The 14,541-nt window shown below is 56.7% G+C and overlaps 1 protein-coding gene across 1 annotated transcript; it reads left to right on the top strand.

Moving 5' to 3' along the window:
* The first annotated feature begins 2,264 nt into the window (after positions 1-2,264).
* On the top strand, positions 2,265-8,706 carry CTRC (chymotrypsin C). The gene is made up of 8 exons (XM_059691178.1): positions 2,265-2,416; positions 3,833-3,924; positions 4,025-4,122; positions 5,306-5,431; positions 6,230-6,366; positions 7,093-7,238; positions 7,864-8,016; positions 8,630-8,706. The coding sequence occupies exons 1-8, from the start codon at positions 2,329-2,331 to the stop codon at positions 8,642-8,644; spliced, it is 855 nt and encodes a 284-aa protein (XP_059547161.1). The 5' UTR covers positions 2,265-2,328; the 3' UTR covers positions 8,645-8,706.
* Positions 8,707-14,541: the final 5,835 nt, after the last annotated feature.

The following is a 14,541-nucleotide window of genomic DNA, read 5'->3' as shown; positions in this document are numbered from 1 at the left end:
TCCCATGCCAGGGCCCTCCCCCAATGGGTCTCAGTTGGGAGGGGCCTCTGCACAGGGCCCCCCTGACTCCCAGCCTGGGCAGAGGGCACAGGCTGAGGAATGAAGAGGCCCGAAGTGATTTGGGGATCAAGGGTGAGAAGGGAGCCCTAGCTGGTTGTGCTCAATGGATAGAGCATCGGCCTGGGGACTGAAGGTTCCCAGGTTCGATTCCGATCAAGGGCACATGCCTGGGTTCCCAGCTCGATCCCTAGTAGGAAGTAGCCAATCGGTGATTCTCTCTCATCATTGATGTTTCTATCTCTCCTCCCTCTCTGAAATCAATAAATATATATATATATATTTTAAAGAGTGAGAAAGCAGACAGCTCCTTAAAACCCTCCCCCGGTCCCATTTCTCAGTAAGACTTCCCCTCCCCCCCCTCCAGTCCTGGCCACAATCCCTCAGTCCCCAAACCGTCTCTGAACTCCCAGTATTCCATCCTGGTTTTGGCAGGAGGGGGAGTTGTTGGTTTTTTTAAATCCTTACCCGAGGATACTTTTCTATTGATTCTTAGGGAGAGTGGAAGAGAAAGGGAAAGACAGAGAGAAATATCGATGTGAGAGAAACACATCGATTGGTTGCCTCCTGCATGAGCCCTGACCAGGGCCCAGGCCGGGGAGGACCCTGAAACCAAGGTACATGCCCTTGACTGGAATCAAACCCGGGACCCTTCGGTCCGCAGGCCGACACTCTATCCACTGAGCCCAACCGGCTAGGGCCATCCTGTTTTAAGGAGAAACCCTGCCAGCCCCAAGGCCCGCCCCTTAGGGACCTCACCTGGGATGTAACAGCTGCCACCCGCATGCCCTGTCCCAGCAGCGAGGAGATAAGGGCCCCAATCCACGGCACCTGCTGTTTTTCAGACTCCCCGCTGCCTCCCTGACCTTGGCCTGCTTCTCCTCGGGTCCCCGCTCCGGAGCCCAGCCTCCACCGAGTCACGCTGGGTACTTTTCCATCGCAGCCTGACGCTGCGTGGCTGTGGGTCATTGAGGCCCCAGATCCTCCGAGGCCCCGCTCCACCCTGGCAAACAAGGCTCAGTGGATGGGGCCTGGCATGGGGCAGCAGCCTCCCACTCTCAAGTCCTCAAGTGCATTTTGGAATCTGTAGAGAAGGAATCCTTTCCAACCCGCACCCCATCAAGCTCCCACCCAGAACTAACTTCTGGTTCAGGGACACCCCAAGGAACACTTACCACCCTGCCCAGCAGAGGGCTCCAGCGATGCTGAGCTGGGTCTTAGTATCCCTGAGGTCCCAGCCCTAGCACAGGGCCTCCACATAGGAGGTGCTCTGCAAATGGGAGATGAATGAATGAATGAATGAGTCAATGGCCGCTATGTGCATGGTATATCAGTGCCTCACCGTCTGGGCATACAAGAGCAGAAGTCCAGGCTGAGGTCATGCCTTGGGAAAAATGGATTAAACCAGATGCTCTAAGGGACAGACTAACCCCAAACTGCTGGGGCTCCGGATGGAACCGCTGGGCACACCATAATGAGACCCACACCAAGGGCCGTAGACCCAGATCTGCCACTCAACCTTGACCTTCCAGTCATGGACGCTTTGGACTGATGGGGACCTAAGAGTGTGTCTGGTTCTAATTGCCCATTTTAGAGATGGGGAGACTGAGGGCCTTGCAGGGAGACAACTGAGCTGGCTCCGGGTCGGAATTTGGCCAGGGGACGCCCACACCTCAGCCTCTGTTCCCAGCCCGGGAGGAGGTGCTGGGGAGCAGGGATGCCCCAAGCCCAGACAATACTAGTTGAATGAGGGGGTGGGGAAGAAAAAGAGAAAACAACAGGAAGAGAAGAAAGAAATGAGAGGAAGCTATGAAGACAGAGGGATGGGGTGTCAGCAGTGTGAAGCCCGGAACGGTTCTGTTGTTGCCCAGCTGTGTGGCCGTGGATGGCCCCAGGCCCTCAAGTCTCAGCTGCCTCATCTTTAATGAGGGGGTAAGAGTGTCTCTGTGGTGTTGTCGGAGAATTCAGTGCGTGCGAGAAGCATTGAGCACGATGCCTGGCACCTAGTAGGTGCTCAGTAAGTAACAGCTAAAAGAATGAGTTAGGGAGAGAGAACACACTCCCAGCAGAGTGGTGGGGCCCCCCAAACCTGCACACCTCAGGATTTGCTCTCTCCGGTTACTTGGGGAAATCATGCCTCGAGCCAGCCCTATCTGCTGCCCAAATTAAACAGTAACCAGCCAAGGTCAGGGAAAGGGCCTTGTGGGAGCAGGTTTCCTTCCGAGAGGTGGCTCAGCCTGGACGGGTGGGCTCGCCCGCTGCTGCCTATAAATGCGCCCTTCCCGCCTGGACCGGCCACTCGCTCCTGAGCACGCAAACATGCTGGGCGTCACCGTCCTCGCCGCGCTCCTGGCCTACGGTAAGCTGTGGGTTGGGGACAGCTGCAGCCCACGGGCTGTGAGCTCGGGCCGGCCTCCCAGGAACAAGGACCGGAGCAGGGGGCCCTCTGCTCTCAGGTGGGGGGTGGGGGTCCAGGGAAGGAGCTTGGGGGTCCTATGAGAGTTCAGGTACTGCTGGCTGCTGTGTGTCAGATGAGCCACTGCCCGCTTGGCAACTTGGCTTCCATATCTGCACAATAGAGCTGATGGTCTGACCTCCCAGGGGGAGGATAGAGCTGAGATGCGGAGAGCCCCAGGCCGCGCTCACCCTGGTCTCTCCAGCGACCACCGGGGCTTGCCTTTGCCAGTGGGGCCATCTCTCCCTTGGGGATTCTTTCCTTCCCCGTGTTGGTGGCCTTCTGCCCAATTAGGAATCAACAAACGTGGCTTGTATGTCCCTCACTCTCGGCAGGACCTAGACAAGCCACTTCACCTCTTGAAATCTCACTGGCTCTTTTGGCAAATGACAGCACTTGATGAAGAGTCCTGTCCTGGCTGGTGTGGCTCCCCTGCACCTAAAAGCTGCTGGTTCTATTCCCGGTCAGAGCACATGCCGGGGTTGCGAGCTCAATCCCCGGTGAGGCTCATGCAGGACAAAGCCGATCAATGTTTTGCTCTCTGCTCTCACATCAATGTTTCTCTCTCTCTCTCAAAATCAATTTTTTAAAAATCTTTAAAAAATTATTTGTAAAAGAGTCCTTCTAGCTAACAACCACAGCAGTAATAATAACAGCAGCCTGATTACTGCATGTTTACTGCATGTTCACAGGCCTACGCTAAGCCCTTCACGTGCAGGAGCTAACGACCCTGGGAGGCAGGGTCTACTAGCACGTCCACTTTACAGATGAGACTGAGGCTCAGTGAGGCTCCATATCTCGCCCAAGATCACGTGGCTGCTCGGTGGTAGAGCAGAATTTGAGTCTGGGTCTGTCTCCCTGTGGAGCGCATGCTCTTGACCACTCCACACAGCTCCCAGCTATGACAGTCTGGGCCTGTATGGACTCAATGCTCACACACACACACACACACACACACACACACACACACATGCCCTTTACCCTGTGGCCTAAAAACCAACAGCAGGGTAAGGATGAAGGACCCTGGTGGTCCCGGGCACTCGCACGCATGCCAGCCACCTTTTAGTCCCTCTGTACAGGCCTTTCACTGAACCCTTTGCAGGCATTGTCTAATTTGTTCCCAGGACAAGCACACCAGGTGCTGCTATTCTTCCCATTTCACAGAAAGGGAAGCTGAGGCCCCGAGAACTAGATGGCTCCCCCAGAGTCATCCAGTAAAATCTGAATCCGTGTCTGCCCAGCCCCAAAGTTCCACCTGTCCCTTCCCCAGCGGGGATGCCAGCCCCCTCACCTGTGTCCTTCCTCTCCTGTCTCCCCCAGCCTCCAGCTGCGGGGTCCCCACCTTCCAGCCCAACCTAGCAACCCGGGTGGTGGGAGGAGAAAATGCCGTGCCCCACAGCTGGCCCTGGCAGGTAAGCACTGTTGCAGGGGTGGGAGGTGAGAGGTGGGAGGTGGGAGGAGAGGGGCATGGGATGGGGGTCCCTGTGAACTGACACGTGGCCCCTCCTCCAGATCTCCCTCCAGTACCTGAAGGACAACACGTGGAGGCACACGTGCGGTGGCACCTTGATCGCCAGCAACTTCGTCCTCACGGCTGCCCACTGCATCAGGTGGGCGGGGATGATGCCCAGAGCGGGGGTGGGGGCCTGAGGAGCTGCTTTTATTGAGCACCTATTACTCACTCAGGCACGGCCCTAAATAAGCCGCTTATCTCCAGTAACTGCCTTTTCATTTCTCCATCCAGCAGTGTTTATTGCGCACCTACTATGTGCCAGGGCACACAGCAGTCAGGACAAAGTCTGTGCTCCCAACGAGCTTATAGTCTAGCAGAAGACAGAGCAACAGACCATTAAACAATCGAATATGTAATATATCAAATGTCAGTGAAGAGAAAAGGCTGGAAGAGAATAAAAGTATAAGGGGTTCTATTTTAAAGGAGGCGGCCAGGAAGCTCTTTCTGCAAAGGGGATATGCGGGCAAAGACCTGAAGGAAGTGAGGCGAGGACTCATGGTCTGGGAGGAGGAGGAGGGGGAGGGAAGGGTGCTGCAGGTGGAGGGAACAGCCAGCGTAAAGCCAGTGCAAACTTAGTATGTGTGAGGAATGATGAGGAAGCTGGGGTTGCAGAAGCAGTAGCCGGGTTGGGGGGTGGGGGCGGGGGGGGGAGGGTTGGGAAGGAGGAGAGCTAGAGAGAAACGCAGGTGAGATGATGCAGGCAAGAAGCAACCGATTCTCACAGCAGTCCTGCAAGGGAGTTCCACTGTTATCTCCACTTTACAGATGAGAAAACTGAGGCCCGGGGCTACGCACCTAGGAGGCAGAGTGGACTTGGCCAGGGCCCTTCTCTGCCCCCTGGGAAGGGTCAGCGGGGATGGACACTCCCTTCCCCCAAGTGGTTGCCATGTGGCCACAGAGCTGAGTCACCGAAGCTCCGAGGTCCCTCTCCTTTTTTTATTTGTTTTAGTTTTATTTTATTTTTATTTACATTTTTTTCTTACTCCTCACCTGAGTGTATTTTTCCACTGATTTTAGAGACTGTAAGGGAGAGGAGAGACAGAGAGAAACGTCGATGTGAGAGAAACACCTTTATTGGTTGCCTCCCACACAAGCCCGACCAGGGCTGGGGATCAAGCCTGCAACCGAGGCGCGTGCCCTTTTGATCAAACCCAGGACCCTTCAGTCCGAGGGCCGGCGCTCTATCCACTGAGCCAACCCGGCTGGAGGGAGTTCCCTCTCTACCCCACCAGCCAGCGGGGACGGGAGGCCACCCTGACCAGCCCCCTTCCTCTGTTTAGCAAATCCAAGACCTACCGTGTGGGCCTGGGGAAGAACAACCTGGCGGTGGACGACGAGCCGGGCTCCCTGTTCGTGGATGTGGACACCATCTTCGTCCACGAGAAGTGGAACTCCTTCCTGGTGCGGTGAGTGCCCCCCTGACATCTCACGCCCCCGGGGGGCAGCGCAGAGGAGGAGGGGATCCCAAGACAGAGCTGCAGGGCCTGCCCCCACCCTGTCCCTGGGCCCCATCCTTACCCTGCGCGGCCAGCGGATGGCTCCTTTACGCAAAATGGCAAAATACTAAGTGGAGACAGACACCCTTCCCATCTCCGTCACGGGCCAGGGTGCCCCAGAGGTACGCAGGGAATCACCCCACGCCCCCCATAGGTCTTGCCTGAAGCCCCTCTGCCAGGGCTGAGCTAGCACTCGCCTTAACTGAGTGCCTACGCCTTGCCATAAGCACCTTATGTGCCATCTCTTATTTAATCCTCACAACAGCCCTGCACAAGGAGCTCAGAGAGGTTAAGGAATGTGTCCCAGGTCACACAGCCCGTACCTGTCAGAACTAGACATCAAACCAGGTCTGCTAAGGTTGCCAGCTCTCATCCCGGTGACATGAACACATTTTAAAAATTGCATCCACAAGGGTCCCTCTTCTATCATTGTAATTCCCTACTTCCCTTTGCTTAATTGCTGGCGGGTACTTAACCTGCTGGTCCCAAAGGCGTCATCTACATCTAAAGGGGCGGGCGATGGCGGTGTTAGAAGGCAGATCATCTGTCCTCCGACATCTCTGTCAGCCAATTAGAAGCTGGCAGTCAGGATGTTCAGGGAGGACCCCAGTCACCCTGGGCCTGACTCTCAGCTCACAGCTGGGCCTCTGAGCCTGGGCGGGGGAGCCGAGACCTCCTGCTCAGTCAGTCCTCCGCTCTGAATTCCAGCAATGACATCGCCCTCATCAAGCTGGCGGAACCCGTGGAGCTGAGTGACACCATCCAGGTGGCGTGCCTGCCAGCGGAGGGCGCCATGCTGTCTCAGGACTATCCCTGCTACGTCACCGGCTGGGGCCGCCTCTGGAGTGAGTACCGCCCCGGCAAATCACGGGAGCCTTCCTGGAGGAAGTGGCTCTCCCAACAAGCACATCACCCACTTGGCCCATCACTTCTCCTCTTCAGAGTCTCTTAACGTTGTAATCACAACAGCTACTATTCGTTAAGCACCTACCATGTAGCAGACACTCTAACTACCGCGTAAGAAGGGGCCCCACAAGGATTGAATGGATTAGAATTGGTCAAGTGCTTGTACAAGGCTTGACACAACTAAATGCCATATAAGTGACTATTCAATGAGCTCAACAACCTTTTGGGGGGTGGGAGGGTTAGATCTTATGGTACCATATGCCCTACAAGTTCCAGCCAAATTAAAAGGATACATGCAAAGAGATGAAACTATGGAAGACTTAGAGAAAAATGCAGATTAATACTTGGAAAATCTTGGGGGTGAGAAAGACCGTTTATTGTGCGACGTTACGGCAGAATCTTACAAGGAAACGAGGGACAGTGAACCCCCAGAATCACCTCCAAGGGCTTTCTGTGATTGGTCCTGCCTCCAGCCGCTCTCCCTTCCCCCTCCTCAGAGGGGCCTCCAACCACACAGTCTGAGACCATTGGCTCAGAGCCTCTCCTCTCCACTGAGGGCCTATGTGTGGTTCCCACACACTCCCTGGGGACCTGGCCCAGCCGCACTCACCCCGAAGGCCTGGGCTGCCTGGACGGGTGCCCGCTCACCACTGTTCTCTCCGCAGCCAATGGCCCCATCGCCGAGGAGCTGCAGCAGGGTCTGCAGCCCGTGGTGGATCATGCCACCTGCACCCAGAGCGACTGGTGGGGCGCCATGGTGAAGGACACCATGGTGTGCGCCGGCGGTGACGGCGTCACCTCAGCCTGCAACGTGAGTGTCCGGGCCCCGCACCCTGTCCCTAGCCAGGTGGCCAAGTGAGAATATGGACATGGAGTAAGCGCTTCACGGGGTTGCTGTGACAACCAACTGAGTCTAACAAGTGGAGAGGGAACATCATGGAAGTCTCTATACATGTTCCGCCGTGCCATCAGCTCCATCGTCCAGGGAGACAGGGGACTCGGGGGGCCTGACACAGACCCAGGCAGCACCTAGGACAATCAGGGACTGTCCTGTTTTCAAACACACAACCCCTCTCCCCACTCCCACCTGCCTCATGTTCCCAGCTCTCCAACATAGCTCCCAGAATCCTCATCCCTCTGGGCATCTCTCTGGGCATGGTGACCTGAACAGTGAGGGAAACTGAGGCACGGAGAGGGTTACCGTCATCCCAACATCACACAGCACATCAAGAGCTCATTTGACACCCCAGGGCCTCCTAGAATGAGGCCAAGATAGCCCCAAGCCACCTCTTCTCTGCCCCCCTCACCGTGGACACGCTGAGGCCAAAAGAGGGGGTGCCAAGGCTGCGAGGAGCCCACACCCCCACCCCGGCTCCCCCTGGCTTCCCAAGCCTGCCTGGGGGAGGCCTGGGGCTGACGCCGCCTGTCTGGTGCAGGGCGACTCCGGCGGCCCGCTGAACTGCCAGGCTGAGAGCGGCGCCTGGGAGGTGCGGGGCATTGTGAGCTTCGGCTCCGGCCTGAGCTGCAACACCCACAAGAAGCCTGCCGTCTACACCCGCGTGTCCGCCTACATCAACTGGATCAACCAGGTGCGTGCCTGCCCCCCAGCCTCCTTCCTGCCGGCGCCAGCCCCTCGCCTGCACTCGCCCTCATGCCCCCACTCCTTGCCAACTCAGTCATTCATTCACTCATTCCTTGGCTGATTCCATCATTCATTCATTCGCGTGCTTGTTCCCATTGCACCCATTCATGCACTCACTCACTCAGTCAAGAAGTACTGAGTGCGTGCTGTGCACAGCCTCGAGTCAGGTGCGGTGAAGGACACGGTCATTGCCATTCGTCCTTGCTTCAGCAAATACTCAGGTCCTGATCCCAGGCACCACCCCAGCCCCCCAAAGAGAAACGTGGCCCCAGGAGAGTGGGGCTCAGCAGAGGAGAGGGGCAGCATGGCTGGCCATATAGACCTTGAGGACAGGGGAGCAGAGGGTCCCTCAGCCTGCAGCTTTCACGTGGCGGGTGGGGGTAGATGTGTTCTGAGGCCCATTTGCACTGCGGCCTGAAGTCCTGGGGGGAGGGGTACAGAGCCCTTGGGCAGAGGCGGGGCTGGCTTGTGAAGTCCCGGGGCTCCCTACTCCCCCCGCAGCAGGGGACATGGATGTGGGTGCAGGCGCACACACACTCACCCTGTTCTCTGCTCTGCAGAAAATGCAGCAGTGAGTCATCCTCCGGAGCCACGGCCGCAAATCCCCGCAAATGCAATAAACCTCGTTTGCCCTTGAGCCAGCGCCTGCACTCTTGATTTGCGTCTCCGTCTCGCAGCAGTTCCCGGGCCCTGTAGGGGTGGCCCCTTTCCACACTGGGAATGCAAAGAGAGCCCCCCTGCCCCCCCCCCAGCCAGGCTGGTCAGGTCTTGGAGTTTGGTCCTGGACCTGGAGGTGCTAGTGGAGGGGACCCCAGGAAGCCACCTGGTGCCTGAGGGGATATGAGTTAGGGACACACCAGACACTTGCCCCCAACTTCTCACAGCTGTGGCCCTGATCAAATCGCCATCTTCCTGATCCTGTCCCCCACCCCCCAGAGAAACCTGGTGGGTCAGCTGTAGGTGGAGGATGGGGTCTCAGCGGCTGGCATGGGGAGGGTGCAGGCAGAGGAGGAGGGCACAGCCCAGCCCTCAGGGGTACAGGTTTGAAGAAAGCAATTGTTGCCACACATGGTCACAGCAGTCAGAGCTGGAAAACTTGCACTGTATTAGACAGGCCGGGAAACTGAGGCCCAAGAGAGGAAGGAGCTGGGCCAGGTCACAGGAACAGAGAGCCAGTAATGCACCTGCCACAGGGGCCCCGGGAAGGGAGGGCCCTCCTGAGGCCCATTGGGGGGCAAGTGTGGCCAAGAAAGAGAGGGACCCAGTGTCCAGTGAGGGAAAGACCAAGTGGGGACCCTGACCCCTGACCACAGCACTCCTGAGAATGTGCTGATCCAGAAAGGAGGTGCCCGCCCCCCACCTCTGAGCTCCCAGCTCCTCCTGGGCGAGCCCTCGCTGTACCGCCTGAGGCTGGTCCGTGGGCTGTCCTGCTTTCCCACGGATTTTGGCCCCGGGAGGTGGGACGTGGCGGACCTCTCCTGCCTCACTGACAGGCCATTCTCAGGAAAGACAGCTCACTCAACAAGAAAGACATCACCAAGCAGCTGGTGCTGCCAGAGCCCGAGGCACAGGGCAGGCGGGGTGACCGACAGTCCCGGGGCAGGGTCCTTTCCTAGGACGTGAGGCTTTCCGCGCAAAAACCAGGCCCGTCCCAGGCACACGGGGGTGGTTGGTCGCCCTAGCAGGGGCAGGAGATGTGACGGGAGCATGAGCAAAGAGAGAGCCATGGAGTGGGTGTTGGGACTGTATTTGCAGAGTAATAGGGAGCCATAGAGAGTTTTAGATAGAGAGATGACCGCTGTGGTCCAATGCACACACTGGAGTGTTCATCTGACAGCTGGATGGAGGGTGGCTTGGAGACAGGAAGGCCAGCTGCAATTAGGCTAACATCACTGTGGCCCTGACCAAGGTGATGATAGAAAGGAGAGAGGGGGCCGAAACCGGTTTGGCTCAGTGGATAGAGCGTTGGCTTGCGGACTGAAAGGTCCCAGGTTCGATTCTGGTCAAGGGCATGTACCTGGGTTGCGGGCACATCCCCAGTGGGAGATGTGCAGGAGGCAGCTGATCGATGTTTCTAACTCTCTATCTCTCTCCCTTCCTCTCTTTAAAGAATCAATAAAATATATTTAAAAAAAAAAAGAAAGAAAGGAGAGAGGGGGCTCAGGAATTCAGTAATAACTCCTGACTTATTTAAGAGGCACCTGTGCAGTGTTAAACAACAGCCCCCAGTCCCAAATCTATGTAACTTTTGGGAATGTGGTTGGATTAGCGCACCTACTCGTATTAGCTAATAACTGTTGAAACATAAGCCACGGTTCTGTTTGCTCGATGAGAACACAAATCTGAGATTCAGGGACAGGACCCACTGTTGTGGCCAAGAGTCAGCATCTATGTGACTGGACAGACCAACAGCCTCCGGAGACGTCCACGTCCCAGTCCCAGAACCGGTGAGGGTTACCTGAGATGGCGAAAGGGATTCACAGGTGTGACTGATTTAAAGATCGTGGGACGGGGAGTGGCCTCAACTACCCAGGTGGGCCCGATGCAATCACATGGGCCCTTACAAGAGGGAGGCAGGCGGGTTAGAGTCAGGAGAGCTAAGAACGGAAGCAGGGGTCCAGGTCCGGGTCCGGGAGATGCGAAGATGTTTCCCTAATGGCTTCGTGGACGTGGGAGGGATCACAAGCTGAGCAAGGCAGGCGGCCTGTAGCTAGAAGCTGGGAAAGGCAGGGACAGGGGTTCCCCGCTAGGCCTCCGGAAGGACCCAGCCTGGTGTCGCCCAGTGGCACTGGTTGTGGCCCTCTGGCCTCCAGAACTGTGAGAGGACACAGGTCTGCGTTTTGCGCCCCTGCAGTCACGGTGAGTTGTTGAAGCAGCAACAGGAAATAAATACACCGTCTCTCCTGTCTTCTGGCGAAATCTAGAGTCCGCGGTGGGGGTCAGGCAGGGAGGACGGGCAGGTCAGGAGGACCCCCTGGGATCTGGCTGCAGTGACGGCAAGGATTTGTGCACTTTGCCCAAGAAGTCACAAACCGGTGGTTGGAAGCGGGGGGAAGGGGGCACTGAGGCACTGACCCTGCCAGCAGCCCACTAGAATGCCATCGTGTCTATGGCTGATGCAGTCGCCGTGGCTGGCGTGTAGTCAGCCCCAGGGAATCTGTGTGCCAGGCACCATCCCATACACTGTCTCATCTAATCATCATGGCAGCCCTGATCATTATCCCCTTTACAGAGGAGGAAACTGAGGCTCAGAGAGGTTTAGAAACTTGCCCCCAAGATCACACTGCTAGTGATGGGCGCCAGGTCTTGAACCCAGGTCATCTGACTCCAGAGCCTGTGTGGCGAGCAACCATATTACTCTGCCATTAATCCCCAAATCTTAAGGCGCCCCTTACCCTGAAGCCCTCCCCTGGCCCTGTCGGAGGGGAGGGGGGGTAGGCTGTGGGTGTGCTGACAAGCCTGAGCACAGCTGGCAACGAGCCCAGACAGACAGAAACCTGAGAGGAGAATTATTGCTCACAGATGTTCACAAAGGGCTCGCACCCACTGAACCGGCTACTGCGGGCACAATGAATAACGCTGGGGAACAACCAACCTCAAACCCTCCGTGGCATGCCATGGCAGGAGTTACTGCTCACACGTGTGGGGGCAGCTGGGGACCCGCTACGTGGCCCTGCTGATTGTGGCAGGAATCCCTCCTATGTCTAAAGGACCTGGGGGTTGGCTGAACAAGTCTGGGCACTCACAGGCTTGGAGCGCTGAACTCTGCCACTGACAGGCCGCGACAGTGACTGAGTCACTTAACCTCTCGGAACCTCAGTTTCCGCATCTGTAAAATGGGCACCTGCCTCGCTCTCCGTTTCCCAATGAAGTCACAGCAGCTTGTGATTGGAGTAATTACATCTACTGGCCCCACACCTGGACTCCTATTAGCACATCTTCCCTCTCCCTTTGTTCCTAGGAGAGAGAGCCTCATTCCCAGCAGGGCTTGGGGGCCGGTTCCCCCACGCTCCCTCTTCTGAGGTTGGGGCATGTGTCTGCAAAACTTCTCGTGGTGGTGGGCTGGGGCATGTAAAGACAGAGAATAAACACGGAGCATCTACCCGAAGCATCGATCTTCCATGAAGATTGGGTGGGAAGAAAGAGAGGTGACATTGAACCAGCGATGCTAGGAAGTAAGCTACAAAATTCAGACAAGGTTTTCCAGATGAAGACTGAGAATTCGGAGACATCTTGCTGCTGTGGAGACTGCTTCGTGCTAGACCTCAGATCCGGAGCCCGCGAACCGAATCTGTTTTGTAAATAAAGTTTTATTGGAACCCGGCTATGCCCAGATGGCTGCTTTTGCAAGGTTGACTAGTCGCAACGGAGACCATATGGCCCACAAGCTAAAATATTTACTCTCTGGGCCTTTACAGGAAAAGTCTGCCAAGTCCCGATCTACTAGGATTCTTTGATGGAAACGTGTGAAGCGTTCTGTGCTATTCGTATCCGAGGCCCCCCGTCTCAGGATTTAAGCGTGAACATTGTATTGCACATTTACTACTGTTTTAAGTGAATACGCTGTTGTTTAATTTTACTCACCAACCTAAGAGAGAGGTGGGATGCTTGTAGTTCCTATTTGATAGGTAGAGAAAGTGAGGAAATAGATGCATCTTGCCCTAGCCCAGTTCTTCCCAACTCGCCACGGGCAGAAGAACCGCCTGGGTAGCTCGCTAACCTGCAGATGCGGAGCTGGCAGCCTGGGGTGGAGAGTCTGCACTTCTCACCGGCTCCTCAGCTGTGCGGATGCTGCAGGTCCACACCACTCTGAGCAGCAAGGACCCAAACCACAGAGTCAGCGCACGCAAGCACCGGTGTGAACCCAGCCCCTAACCACTGCGCTGCATGGCTTCCCAGAAGAATGTTTTCGCACGAATGAGTCATAAACCCCATGAGAAGTTCACATCTACGTCTCCCTGCCCCCACTGAGACCTCCAGGACGGAGCCCAGTTCAGAACTCGACAAACTCCCTCGTTGTCCAACAACAGACAAATGGGGAACCGAGCACCGAGGGGGAAGTGGGCTGCGTGGCTGTTTTTCTCTTCCTCCCTGGCCCCCATTCCCTCTCTCGAACCCTGGATTTTTGTGTCTGTGCCGTCCTTTCCCCACTCCTCCTACACGTGGTCTGGGTGGAGCCCCATGACTAGATTTGGGGGTGGGACATATGAGGCCTGGCCAATCATTGTGTCACATCCCCACCACCACCACAACAGTTGGCTCAGGGCATGTGACTGAGGCAGGTCCAATCAGAGAGAGTTGTGGGACTTCTGAGCCCTAGAAGGCCCTCAGCCCCTGCTGCAGGATGAGGAGGAGTGAGGGTACCACAGCAAGAGGGAGAGAAAGGGAAGGAGGGGTGATGTTGCTTCCCTGGGGACAGTTTGGCACTGTATGGAGACATTTCTGGTTGTCATGACCTGGGGCTGGAGAGGAGGGTGGGAGCCAGGGAAGCTGCTAAGCCTCCTCCAATGCAGAGGAGAGCCCTCATAACAACGGATCATCACCCCAGATGTCAGTAGGGCTGCAGTTGGGAAACCCTGAATCAAAGATCCTATAGCCGCCCTGTCCCCATGGATGGGAGAACCTGCTGCTCCAGGCCACTCCGTGGAGCCGAGAAGGGACCCTCAGAGCAGCGGAGCCCTGGGGACACCCTCAGAGCCCTGGGGACACCCTCAGAGCCCTGGGGACGCCCTCGGAGCCCTGGGGACACCCTCAGAGCCCTGGGGACACCCTCGGAGCCCTGGGGACACCCTCAGAGCCCTGGGGACACCTTCGGAGCCCTGGGGACACCCTCAGAGCCCTGGGGACACCCTCGGAGCCCTGGGGACACCCTCAGAGCCCTGGGGACACCCTCGGAGCCCTGGGGACATCCTCGGAGCCCTGGACCCAGCTGGGCCTCAAGCCAGCCCTGTTCTGTGCTTTTCCAGTTTGTGGCCCCATCAATGGTCCGATGGCTTATGCCTGTTTGATGAGATTTTCTGTCACTTTCAACTCCTCCAAGCAGCATGGTGGGCACACGTTCTTCTCTCTGCTTTATAGATGGGCAGTCCCAGCCCAGAGAGCCTGTCTGACTGGCCCAAGGTCACACAGCAAGCTCGTGGCATGTGCCAACTGGTATTTGCTCCGTGACCTCACACAGGGCAAACTGTGTTTTTATATTAAAACAAACACGGCTTCACAAAGCCGAGTGCCAAATTCACACTAACTTTCAAGATAGAAGAGGAGACTTCAGAAATAGTTTGCTGTTGCAGAGACTGCTGCAGACTACAAACGAGAGTCCAAACACTCGCGGGGTGTCGGGGGATCTCTCTGGTGCTCCCCGCCTGTAGGCATGTCCCCGTGCTTTTCAAATCCTCTCCACAATGTTGTGAAACAGTGGGCACATCTTTCTCTGCCTGGGTCACAGATGGGCCGGCCCCAGGCCCGGAGGTGT

The sequence above is a fragment of the Myotis daubentonii genome, chromosome 3 (genome assembly GCF_963259705.1).
Source record: "Myotis daubentonii chromosome 3, mMyoDau2.1, whole genome shotgun sequence".
Taxonomy (NCBI): domain Eukaryota; kingdom Metazoa; phylum Chordata; class Mammalia; order Chiroptera; family Vespertilionidae; genus Myotis; species Myotis daubentonii.
This window is presented reverse-complemented; position numbering and strand designations above follow the sequence as displayed.